Source organism: Daphnia pulex, chromosome 2 (genome assembly GCF_021134715.1).
Source record: "Daphnia pulex isolate KAP4 chromosome 2, ASM2113471v1".
NCBI classification, from domain to species: domain Eukaryota; kingdom Metazoa; phylum Arthropoda; class Branchiopoda; order Diplostraca; family Daphniidae; genus Daphnia; species Daphnia pulex.
The window spans coordinates 8,418,822-8,431,460 of NC_060018.1; the positions used below are offsets into that span (position 1 = coordinate 8,418,822).

Consider the following 12,639-nt stretch of genomic DNA (forward strand, 5'->3'; position numbering starts at 1 on the left):
AAATTAAAAAATATCAAAAGCACAGCAATAACACACATACAAGTTTACCGGTTGTAATTTTCCGTATTAGTATCAGTTATTTGTTTTAAACAAGATATAATGCTTCGTATTACAGAATCAGATTTACTCTATTAAAATACAGTTTACAAATTTATTTTCCTACCCCACAGAGGATATGTAAATTAAAGATTTAAAAGCTTGCATAACACCCAAGTGCAAGTTGGAATTAGAATAACACTGATGGCAAAGAGTTTATTACTATGCTGTGCTTGCTGATCTAATAAAGTTTTCATGTTTTGCTCTGCTGTACAAAAAAAGTTTTCTACATCCATAGTATTTACATTGTCCATGCTGACTACAGTATTGTTTGAGGCTTTGAATTGCTGGCTTAGTTCTATGAGGGATTTTTTTTGGCCCTCAGATTCATGCTGTATTGTTTGTAACAAGGAACTTTTTAACTCCTTCCATTTTCCTTCTAAAACATCTTGACTTGTTTGAGGTGCTTGCAAATGTTGCTGTACAGCAGAAGAAATATGTGTTGATAGTTCTTCTGGATTCATAAGTATGTGGTTGTGTTTAGTTGCATTTTCAACCAATTCTCTGAGCTCTTTCATTTTCAAATGATTGTTGATTGTGGATCCAAGAACACCAACAATTGTACCCATAACTGATCCAATAATTGACCAATATTTAGTTTTTTCAGCTTGTGCTCTTTCTTTTTCATGAGAATCTCTTACAGTATGTGACAAGATAGCAAAATTTTCTCGTTCTTCTTTTTCTAGCAACTGTAAGTCTTCTTTTAGAAATTTTTCTTCCTTGATCACAGAGTGTTCCTGGGTAATGAGAGCAAGATATTTATCATCCCCCCGTGGAACTCGATCTAGTTCAATATGAAGTTCATGTAATTTTAGTTGTACAAGACTTATTTTTCTTTGTAGATCTCGTCTGTCTTCCTGAGACTTGATAAATTTTTGTTCTGACTGAATACACATAAAAATACAGAGAATTAGACTGTGATTTAACAAATCTTAATTGGCAAACATTACCAGCAAAACACGATTCTGTGCTGCCTTTACTTCCGTCAGACCAACAATCTCCTCGTATTGTTTATTTTTAAGATATATCCAGGAAGAAACTCTCCCTTTTAGCGGCTTTACTGACAGTGACAGAGTACTAGGCAAAGACTTGACTAAACGAGTAACCTTTTCTGTCAAATTCTTATACGACATTTCCCATTTGAAATAGTTTTCACTGAATTTTTATTGTTCTTAACTAGGCCTACTGTCTATAGTCTGAATATCCGGTTCACCGGTTGTATGACAACTCAACTCAACTCGCAAGAAGGGAAGACATAATTTCATCGTCTGCTCTAACAGCTGATCAGCTTGCTGTCAGTAGACGTATCCGCCTAGATGTTTTCTTTAGTTTTCCTGAATAAATTGGCAAAATATTGGGGTTAAAAACTATTAAAAACTATAAATCAATCGCGATCTAGAAGTTTATAAAATATTTTGTTCGAAAACTAAAGATTCTAAGTGAGTAGGCCGCCTTCCGCCTAATCATTTTTTTTACAGAAAAATTTCAAAAATTCGGAACTTCTTTCAAGATATTTTTTAGTTCAGGCCATTTTTGTTATTTTTATTTCATATTTTCAGCGTTATTAATAATTAGCTATTACCAGCTATTAGCCTACGCTGTTTTCAGTCTTTTTTATTATTATTTTTTGTTTATTTCTAAATTATAATATTCCTTGTTATACTTATATAGCATTCTGAAGACTGAACGCAACTGTTAAAAAATCCGAATATCACTTTAGTCTCAAGTGCTCTGCTGCCAGATTTGTTCCATCCATCTTAACATTTCAAGTGATTTGTTAGGAAATGTAATTACATTATTATTAAATTATTTTTGCGTTTTATTTAATTTAAAATCTTTTCGAGAAAATAATATAAATTTATAATCATGTAATGGAAATTAAACAGGGTTGTCTTGGACAGGGCTGTTGCAGACGCCCATTAGGCGGTTGGTCGATTTTTTCTGTTGACTTTTCTGATAGTTGCAAATGTCAAACAATTCAACGCAGAAAAAGATTTCTATGAATTACTTGGCGTGGAAAAAACTGCCGACAGTCGTGAAATAAGAAAAGCTTTTAAAAAACTTGCCATCACTTCCCGACAAAAACCCAGATGATCCACTAGCTCAACAAAAAATTTTAGATCTCAAGCAAGTTTATGAGATACTCAAGGATCAAGAGACCCGTAAACAGTATGATCTACACGGGGAGAATGGTATAAAAGATTGCTTCAAAAGCAGCAAAGAATATCAAAATTGGAACTTCTACAAAAACCATTTTGGCATTTATGATGATGATCCTGAAATAATTACGTTATCGGCATCTGATTTTGGTAACCATAATTACCTTGAACTATTGTTTTTTTCATCTTTCTTATTAAATAATTCTGCTTTAGAACAAAATGTGAAAAATTCTATGGAGTATTGGTTCATCAAGCTATATTCCCCCATGTGTTCTCACTGCCATGTTATGTCACCAAACTGGAGGCAACTTGCTCTAGAACTGAATGCTGTGATAAAAGTAGCAGCTGTAAATTGTGAAGAAGACTGGGTCCTCTGCCGTAAGGAAGGAATCTCATCGTATCCTTCACTTGTTTTATATCCCAATGTAAGTTGTTTTTGTGCTGTGAAATCATAGGGTTCATTTCAATTAAGTTTGATTTTTAGAAAGATAAATACTATGGGGAGAGGACTCCTGAAGACATGCAGAACTTTGTTTTGCATAAACTACCTACTCAAGCAACTGAAATTTCTAACTACAATATCCTTAAGGAACTCGTTGACGAAAAAAGTCTAGAGGTAATTTTAAGCTTTCAAAATAAACCCAACAAATATTTATGTTATCTCGTTTATAGAATATCAGGGCAAAGTTAAACGAAGATCTCGGCCAAGATTGGCTCATTTATTTTACAGAAAGCCAAGACTCGTCTCGCTTCGCCGATCTACAGTATAGACGACTGCCTGCCCTCTTACCTCTTATAAAATTAAGTCACATCAATTGTAATATGTCTGAAGAACTTTGCAAGTACGTCAAATGTTTCTCCCATACCAAAAAAATTTATGAATAATCGATTTTTTCTTTCTAAACAGAGACAAACATTACATCACAAAGTATCCGACATTTGCTACTTTCAAGCGAGGTGGAGCGGTAGAGATGCATGTCGGTGGAGTGAGTGTGTCTGAGGTAGTGAATTTTGCACGAAACAGCATTTGGGCACCTAATCTGGAAACTCTGAATCCGAGTACGTTTCCCAGTTGTCTCAAAGATGGACACCCTTGGGTTGTTGACTTTTACGCTCCGTGGTGCCCACCTTGTATGCGTCTTATTCCTGAATTCAGAAGAGTAAGATTATTGTGGTTTGTTGTGGCTCTGGAACTTTTGTCTTTCATTTCTATTTATTTCAGGCCAGTAGTCTGGTTGGTGGCATAGTCAAATTTGGCTCTCTGGATTGCTCCGTTTATCGCGACCTCTGTGCCTCTTATGACGTTCGCTCATATCCAACAATAATCTTTTATAATTATTCAACTCCGCATGCGTACACTGGTCAGTTTGTCAGCCGTGATATCGCCACATTTGTTGAAGATGTTCTTCGCCCTCCAGGTATCTCGGAAATGATCTTTTGTTACGCTTTAAATCGTGAGAGAATAATGAATTTGAAAAATGTTTTATATAAAACTTTTCGCAGTGGTTGATTTGACGATCGACAATTTCGAGTCGCTGGTGTTGAACAGACCCGTGACCGAAATATGGCTGTTTGATTTTTTCGCTTCGTGGTGTGGTCCTTGCATTCAGTTGGCACCCCAGTGGCGTTCACTTGCCAGAATGCTCGGCCCATTAACTAACATCAACGTCGGATCAGTGGATTGCGTCACCCAGGAATTGCTTTGTACCCAACACAATATTCGTTCCTACCCAACCATTCAGATGTAATGTATGTTATGGGAGGACGCTCCGGTGAAATCATGTAAGTGTTTTATCACTTTTTAATTTTCTGTGATTTTATTCTTTGTTTTTTTTTTATTAATTGAATTGTTTGTCTCGCTACTAGTACCTACAACGGCTTCCAGCGGGACGCATATTCGCTACGCAGCTGGCTGGTCAATTCGCTATCATCGTCGGTTTACGCTCTGGGCGATTACAACTTCGCGGACCTGGTGCTCCGTTCCAGTACTCCTTGGGTGGTTGACTATTACGCTCCGTGGTGCGGTCCTTGTCAAGTGTTTGCAGTGGAATTTGAATTAGCCGCCAAGCAACTGTACGATGGCCGCCGTCTGAAATTTGCCAAAGTCAATTGTGATAGCTTCCCAAATGTGTGCCGAAATGCTGGCGCTCAATCCTACCCGACTGTGCGATATTATCCGGGTAAAACGGGATGGTCGCATCAGAGTCCCTTCGGCATCCCGTTTGTCAACGACCGCAGAAAAGTGGAGGACCTCGTGGAGTGGCTCGAAGAACTCCTGGTTTCTCATTCTCCTAGTGCCTCTGATAGCAAAGTTGCTTCCAGTCGTGACGAGCTCTAAGTCACTTACCTGATCTTGTCAAAATATTTTTCCGATCAATCTCTTGCACACTCGCCAAATCAAAATCTCACTTTATACAATTTTGTTATTTTCCTAATGAAAAATGAATTGTGCTTATTGCATACTTAAGAAACGCTTTTTTTGCCTGTTATGCCCATACTTAATACAAATTTTTTTGGATTATACGAAATTCTTGTTTATGTCTTACATAGTCAACTTTGTAGACAGATAAGAGATAATGTATTTTCCTTATTTTTTAAAAAAGATAAGAATAGAAAATATTAAGAGACATGCGTTACTTTAGCACTGAAGATTACATTCCGATGAACTAGTTTATTTAATGTTTGATATCATGATGATGTCATATTTTAAGGCATGATAGAAAAGAAAATATGCAGATCAAGTAATACGTTTGAATGTTTTTTTCATTCCTGAGATTTTACAATCCCTCCCTATGATGACATTTTCAGAAATATTTGAAAATATAATTTATCCTTTTTTTAGTAATTTTTTTTTTAAGTAAAATCCGAATGAGGCTGCCGCAGCACTGTTTCCTTTGGCCAAATTATAGTTCTGGTAAGCCACGGCGGCTGCGGCGGCCGAAGAAACGCCCACAACGGCCGGATTGTGATGATGGCCGTAAGAGAAGGAGGCCGAGGCGGCTTTTCCGATATCCGCATAGCTCTGATGATGGTGATGGTGATGATGGTGACCCATAAACATTTCACCCGTGGCCAGACCGTTGTAGTTGTCGAATCCGTTGAAAGAAGCCGGAGGAGTTGTCCAGCTGGGCATTTCGGTTCCGATGGAATTGCCAGCGCTTCCGCCGCCGCCGCCGCCGGATTTCACAGCATTCCAACCGGTTTCGCCAAGGGCCCCCGGTAAGTGATGGTGCGGATGCGATGGGTATTCCACACCAGCGGATGATGCGGAAGAAGAAGTCGGAGTGTAGTTGCTTAATCCGCCACTTGGTGTAGCCGTCGCCGCGGTCGCGAATAATTGTCCGAAAGATTCCGCCGTGTTGAATGCCGAACTAGCTACGCCTCCGGTGTTTGCTGATTGCGGAAACAGGAAATTGCCACCGCCAGTGCGATCCGGCCAGCAACGATCTACATCTCAATAGAATTAACTTGTGTACTTTAAAATAAAGACTTTTATTTTGAATAAATACCTGACGTGGTTCCAGTCGATTCCGATGCGCTGTATTGGCCAATATGGGAGGCGACGGCCGGTTGGCTCTGATAAGGCAGACCGATGGAGCCGATGCTCGGCTCCGATGACGAGCTTCCTCCTCCCCCCGAGTTGGGATGTTGATGATGTTGCGACGTCCCCATGTGTTTGCGCCACCTGGCACGCCTGTTGCTGAACCACACCTATTGGAATTCGAAAAAAAAAAAAAATAATAATCCGGTTTAAGTCAAAAGGATTTTTCTTTCTTCCTTCTTTTCTTTTCGTCCGGCTGCCGAGCTGACTAGTACTAAGAAGTTGACTGAACTAGTATTCTTTTTTCCAACACACAAAACTTTTCTATTTTTACTCTTTTGGCAAACAACTGTTCTACAACGACTACAGTAATTGTTTCATTACGAGTTTGTTGTCCCGTCATCTTATTTCAAATTTTGCATTTTCTGTTTTGTTATTCAGATGATTCTGACCCCAACAGAAATATTCCTCGCTTCAAGTATGATTGGAGTATCCGATGAGGATCTTTTGATACAGGGATATTTGGATGAAGCCAAGAACACCGGCATCTTTCTACAACAAGTTGCTGCCTGCAGGGAAGTTCTAAACATCATTAGTTGGAGATTTTCAGCCTACCGAAAAGGGATTTCCAAAACTTACAAATTGCTCTGTTGCATCTTGCACAACTCTTTGCCTTTCAAACGGGTAAATTAGTAATGAAGAAGATTTGTGTAAGCTCTTTCTTAAAATTTAAAAATTCTGCAGGAACCCCCTGTCCCCTTTGGGATGTGGCATCTTTCTGAAGCTCGCCTTATGCAAATCCAAAGATCTGTTAAAAGACTCAAGTACGCAAAAGTAGGGGGGAAAAAAGGATGGAAGACTGGGAAAAAAATGAAGAAAGGCATAAAAAACAAGCGTGGGAAGAAGAACCGGAATAAGAAGTAAAAATTAAGAATAAGTATTGCTTTGCATTCCTTGGATTGCCACAAATATTGTAGAAAAAATTTTATTCATTCCACACTGACCTTTTTGGACATTTTATACCTTCAAAATTTTATCGGCTAACCTTTTGTAAATTCATTTGTCGAATAGATTCCATCTATACTTTGTGAATTTTGTTAGTCATTTAAATTGGTTCATGTAAGGTTCATGCTTCATACAGGCCTCGCATTAAAACTTGTAATCATCAAATAGCAAAAGGTGCATTAGGATAGAATCAATTGTCGCCTAAAGCTCTGCCCCTGGTTCAACATGGACTTGTAAGTTGGAAAACTTCTGATTTCAGTTGAGGAGATTAACCCATTGCCTTGGCTAATGTCCTTTTTTGTTTCATCATAGGCTAGATGGAGAACATGTTTGTGGACCACAGTGAAAACAACACTATCAAATCAAATGTCTCCGATCCTTTTCCTAGATGTGGTCCATGAAACAAGACACTTGTGTTCATGATTCGCAAGAACACAACAAGGAAATCTACACCCAAAAATGGAGTCCTACCGGCCTTGGAACAAAAAACCCAAACATGAATCTGATTTTGGTTAGCGCTTCGTTTGACTCGACCGTTCGATTGTGGGACGTTGAGCTGGTATATTTTCTGTTTTGACGTTGATAAAAATATTTTGATTTGATTTGTCAATAAAAATAAGAATATGTTTTATAAATCAGTTGTCTACCACGTGTTTTATTTTTTGAAATTTCCCCCAATTATGATTTTTAGGTGGTCTGATGTTTTATGGTATTATTAAACTGTATACTCAATAAACAGGATAGTAATTTAAAATCAGTGATTGCTTAAAATCAGTGATTGTAAGTCTGAATAACCTCGATATTCATAGATGTCTTTCTCTCTCTTTGATGGTACCTTCAGAAGAGTCACAATCCGAGAGCCAGAAGCCAATAAATCAGTTGTTGGGTTCAGGCGCAGATGAAAACTTCAGATTCATGGCCACGAAGTACAGTTGATTTGCTGGCAGGTATCTCTACTCCTGTTTCCTCTTCCCAGCCTTCATTAAATAGTTGAAGGGAAAATAAGTAAGCAGTTCAGGGGATCAAAAAAAAGTAGTGACTATCTTACGATTGGAATGCATGGGTTCATCTCCATTGGAATTTGGTGGTTCTGTCTTTACCACTTATGGTTTCTGTTTGTTCTGTGTTTGCTGTTGACGACTTGCAACAACATCAGCAGGCATCACAGCATCAATGAGTGATAAGCTTTCCATGGGTTGTTCCGAACCATCCTGAAAAACAAAAACATAAGAGTAAAAATTTGGTGGTAGATAAATTTCATCATATTAAAATTGTCACACACATCTCCAACACTGATCTCAGACCCTTCTGGATGATGGAGAGAAGGGCTGCTGTTGGTACCAATTGATGTTGGATTGTGAAATATGTGACTCTATGCCAAAGGTGTAAGCAGAATGCTGAAAACCTATTTGAAAGGTAATCAGCAGCGATCATGACGCCATCAGGGTAGGCCAATCATGACGCTACCTATTCACACAAGTTGATAATAACAATAGTATTAACTAAAGATTGAAAATAACATGATAGAATTCTCTAACATACCCGAATTGAAGGTAAACGCCTTACTCCAGCGATAGCATCCACAGACCACGCTATTGATGACGCTTGATGTGTTAGCGTCTGCTATGTGTGTGAATCGATTTGAAATGAAAATGATTCAGAATCGAATTCTTACAGATCAAATGTAACGAAAATTGCAATTCAAATTTTAAAATGATTAAAAATAAAATGTACACATGTTGTAAAAATAAAATACACATGTTGAAGCTATTTTAATTTCCCGAAGGGATTTAGGGCGAGGCATTTTGGGGTTGGTGGGGTTGGAGGAAAAAATGGAAACGAATGAAATTCGCCTGCTAAGCTCAATAGATGGCTTTGGACTTTGGAGATGAATGAAATTCGCATGCCAAGCGCAATAGATGGCTTTGGAGATGATGAAATTCGCCTGCCAAGCACAATAGATGGATTTTGAGTTTTCTTAAGTTACATAGAACTAATTCGGGAAAGAATTTTAAGGATTAATAATTACGGATAAAAATGTTCTGCTAACATTTTTATGCCATAGCATTCCATTTGTCGTAATTATTGAATTATTTAAAAAATGAAAAAGAAATAAACGGCAGCCACAATTTCAACTTGGTAAAATAAAAACAAAGCAGACGACTTAATCTCATACCTTCTTCTTCTTTGACAACTTTTTTGAGATATCAAAATGACTAGAAGTTGCAGATGAGTGCACCGAAAAAGAAATCTATGTCATTTGACTTGGGTGCTCAAAAGAATCATTTACTGAGCACTCGGAGGTTGAAAAACTCATTGACGAACTGAGGACGTCAGCCCAACATCAGACAAACCAAACGGATATTCGTTTAGTGGAGAGAAACTGGCAAAGGTTTTCGTTCATTCTAGATCAATACCAAGAGCAACCACATTTGATCGATTCACACCTCGATGGACTACTCACTAAAATCATCAACATCATTCGAGAGGAAGTGCTGGATTATGAGGTGAAACATGTGGGGCCTATGACGTTCCGGCCCTATACCATTCCGGCCCTACCATTCCGGCCCAAATTTGGAAAATTTACGCTAGGGCCAGAAGGGTGTCCTTTCCGGCCCCAATTTTTGAAAACCCTTCCGGCCCCATCTTTATATTTACTAGAAATAGTATACACAAAATACCTTTTTATTAGTGGCAATGTTGCAAATAATGTCTAAATATTAATTAAAGGCAACAATGCGAAGAACCTACCTAGTGCTTCTCTTATTCTCATTCTCATTCTTTTCGAAAGCATGGGTACGTTAGGGGTATTCAAAACCATTCTTCTTTATTGCGTAATGTCTTGCATGGTATGCGATGAGGCGTTCGTTGGGCGAGCCCCTCAAAGCATACCTTGCCTCGTTTGTGCCGGACTCGTTTGCAGAATTTGCTACAACAGGCGGACTGGTCGTCGTCGTGACGGTAATCCGTGTTAACCAAATTGTTTGTTTTGTTATTATTAGTAAAAAAATTTATATTTATAAAGGTATTACTGCTCCTGAATTGTTAATTATGAAACGCAACAATGAGTGTTTTGGCTACCGGTGTGATCCACCGTGCATGCAAGTGGCTCCTTTATCAACAACTGGCAACGTAGCAACACCACCATTGGAACAGCTGTCAAATTTTCGTCCAAACAATCTCCAAATTTTCCAAGTTTCTACTTCTCACCAGGTACCAGGTGTAGTTTACTTTTTAGATTGTAACAATTAGCTAACTTTCATTCCTTTTTTGTCACAGATTTTTGCTGGTGTCGAGCAACCCTTAGCCAGCCAGAGAAGTGTTTATGATGAATCTAGGCCTGCGTCTCAGGTACATTCATATTGTTTCACATTATAGATTATAAGCTCTTGTTAAGTAATGCATATTTGTTATGTAGAGTGGTGCTGTGTGCGGTCCATTAACTAACATGCCAAGGCATGGCATTCTGGACCTCCTTCGAGGCTTGTACGTTGGACCTTCTCGTCCTGTATCTTCGATTTCACCAGTCAACCCGGTGTTATCAAACGTTGTTATCGGCTTTCTTCCGACGCCTTCTGAATGGGGAAGAGGAGTCGCAGCTATGCAAATCGTCAATGAAGCCAGCACACCTATTGAAGATGTCCACGGCCCGAGTGAGCTCTCGTACACAATACCATCAGGGAATGAAGCTTCCTCCCTACCATCAAGCGAATCTTCAAGGATGTCCGTCATTGCCGATCCGTCATTGAGTGGCTCTGCCTCTGATCCATCTTCGAGTGACTCTACGTCTGATCCATCTTCGAGTGACTCTACCTCTGATCCATCGTCGAGTGGCTCTACCTCTGATCCATCGTCGAGTGGCTCTACCTCTGATCCATCGTCGAGTGGCTCTACCTCTGATCCATCGTCGAGTGGCTCTAACTCTGATCCATCGTCGAGTGGCTCGAATTCCGACCAATCTACAGCCAGCTCCAGTGGTTCGTTTTTCATCCGTCGGGGTGGTGAGGTAAAAAGAAAATTCCAACCTTGGTGTCGACCTTTTCCTTATGATGTTTTTACTAATTTAGGTGAAAGAATGGGTTGTCGTACAAGAAGCCGGACGCAAGTGCTCATCAATACTTATCCAAAATGGCTGTTATAAGCTAGGTGTGAAAAAAAGGAATAAGGATGGCCGGACAATCAAGTGGCGATGTACGCGACGACAAAGAGGCGATTCCTGCCCTGCTAGGGTTACACAAGTAGACAATTCTTTCTTCGTTGACGTTCACCATTGTTGTAAGGCCGACCCTTCACTACAAGTTCATATTCCCCTTTACGCCCTTGCAAAGCAAAAGATTCGTGGCGATGTATTTGTCCCTGCAAATGATGTTGTAGAGCCCCTCATGTTTAAAGCATATAAGGCGATTCCGAGAAAACATAGAAGAAAACTGTTACCAAAAATGGGGAATGTTGGACGTGCTATTAACAGGGCTAGACAAGGCCTAAGACAAAAACCCCCACTAACTTGGACTTCACTTTTGAATTAAATCACGTCCCAAAAAAGTTTATCCGAAAGGACATCAGGTGGTTTGACGGGAAAGGGGTGTTGCAGAGAATTGTAATCATGGCGACCGACACCCAACTTAAAAAACTGAGGGTTGCAAAACGATGGGAAGTTGATGCCACATTTCAAATTGTCCCTGATCCCTTTTACCAGCTTTTTGCTGTTCACAGTTTCACACACAGCTCACCTTAACCTTTACTTACTAATTGAATTGTTACACACAGAATCACAAATGGTCCCTTTCAAATCGTTTCTATTGGCAACCGATAAATTAGCAGAAAATCAAAAGAAAAGCACTTCTCATTTTACTTCTACTCTCTTTGCCTACTGGGAAAATTTTAATACTGGGAAATATGACAGCGTCGAAACCCTGTATGAAGATTTAACAGATCTAATTTCTGATAATTATAAATACAATTTCAATCATAACATATAGTCTGAAGATGCTTAAGCGTAATGTTGTACACGTTTTATATTCTGTTTCTGTTTTGTCAAATAAAAGTACTAAATATTTAATTTTGTGGCCTTCCGATGCCTCTACTTTATATCGAAAGTCAGGGGCTACAAAGTTGTAGCAAGACATCTTCCTCATGAGGTAATGTACTATAGATTTTCCCTGTGATCTAATCGTCTAAATCAAAATTCTTTCTAGACTGCCGATCTGGAGCCTTTGCTACATTACTTGGAAAACCAAGACCCTGGTGTGCAACTAAAATGGGAGACTCATTACGGCTTGCTTCTCTGGCTCAGCATTGTAGTTAAAATCCCATTCCACCTTCAGCGATTTGACACCAGCACTTCAGAGCCAATCATGGAAAGGTAAGAACAAATTAAAATAATATTGATGTCTTTTGAATTAAGATGATTAAAATTTCTTTCAGAATTCTGAATGTCTGTAAGAAATACCTGGCTGGGACAACAAAAGCTCAGGACATGGCCTTTTATGTATCGGCAATCTATCTTACAAGGCCTGATGTCAAAGATTCCTATCTACCGTGATTCATCAATTGGGCTTCTGAGGTTTGCCCTTTTGTTTTCAACTTGAAAATAACTGTCAAGCTTACTGTTTTCATTTCCAACAGGCTCTTACCAAAGATAGTGCTCAGTTCAAAAAAGGAGTTCTTTCAACGTTGGCCGGCGTATTCAAACATGGGCAAAGAGAACAAATGATGGAGCATGCACATTGTAGAAAATGTAAAAGGGATGTTTCGGCGTGTCGGGCCGATTACTTACAGTTTTCAAAGTTGAATAAATTAGACACGAATCACCGTGTCCTGTTCCTCTCGTATATTTTA

At 39.0% G+C, this 12,639-nt stretch overlaps 3 protein-coding genes and 2 long non-coding RNA genes across 6 annotated transcripts; 2 read left to right on the forward strand and 3 right to left on the reverse strand.

Moving 5' to 3' along the window:
• Nucleotides 1-39: 39 nt before the first annotated feature.
• Nucleotides 40-1,801, reverse strand: LOC124188367 (mitochondrial potassium channel-like). The gene is made up of 2 exons (XM_046580940.1): nt 1,047-1,801; nt 40-980 (listed from the first exon to the last, which is right to left on the reverse strand). Exons 1-2 carry the CDS (start codon nt 1,227-1,229, stop codon nt 183-185), a joined length of 981 nt encoding a protein of 326 aa, XP_046436896.1. The 5' UTR covers nt 1,230-1,801; the 3' UTR covers nt 40-182.
• On the forward strand, nt 1,413-4,783 carry LOC124200789 (dnaJ homolog subfamily C member 10-like). The gene is given in 10 exon segments (XM_046597088.1): nt 1,413-1,442; nt 2,020-2,168; nt 2,170-2,405; nt 2,469-2,680; nt 2,740-2,871; nt 2,928-3,097; nt 3,163-3,415; nt 3,478-3,673; nt 3,759-4,041; nt 4,122-4,783. Coding segments are annotated over 10 exon segments (2,133 nt in total). The 3' UTR covers nt 4,594-4,783.
• Nucleotides 4,784-4,818: 35 nt separating this feature from the next.
• On the reverse strand, nt 4,819-6,009 carry LOC124188368 (homeobox protein OTX1-like). Its single transcript, XM_046580941.1, has 2 exons — nt 5,765-6,009; nt 4,819-5,702 (listed from the first exon to the last, which is right to left on the reverse strand). The coding sequence occupies exons 1-2, from the start codon at nt 5,925-5,927 to the stop codon at nt 5,083-5,085; spliced, it is 783 nt and encodes a 260-aa protein (XP_046436897.1). The 5' UTR covers nt 5,928-6,009; the 3' UTR covers nt 4,819-5,082.
• A 1,427-nt stretch (nt 6,010-7,436) lies between these two features.
• On the reverse strand, nt 7,437-12,594 carry LOC124188369. Of its 2 annotated transcripts, none has more exons than XR_006872330.1 (5): nt 12,578-12,594; nt 8,344-8,424; nt 8,084-8,268; nt 7,850-8,012; nt 7,437-7,778 (listed from the first exon to the last, which is right to left on the reverse strand). It is a non-coding gene; the product is annotated as an uncharacterized LOC124188369 (long non-coding RNA). The 2 variants fall into 2 exon arrangements; XR_006872328.1 differs by having other exon boundaries at nt 8,344-8,471; nt 12,578-12,592.
• On the forward strand, nt 11,864-12,452 carry LOC124188371. The gene is made up of 4 exons (XR_006872334.1): nt 11,864-11,939; nt 11,997-12,163; nt 12,226-12,364; nt 12,427-12,452. It is a non-coding gene; the product is annotated as an uncharacterized LOC124188371 (long non-coding RNA).
• Nucleotides 12,595-12,639: the final 45 nt, after the last annotated feature.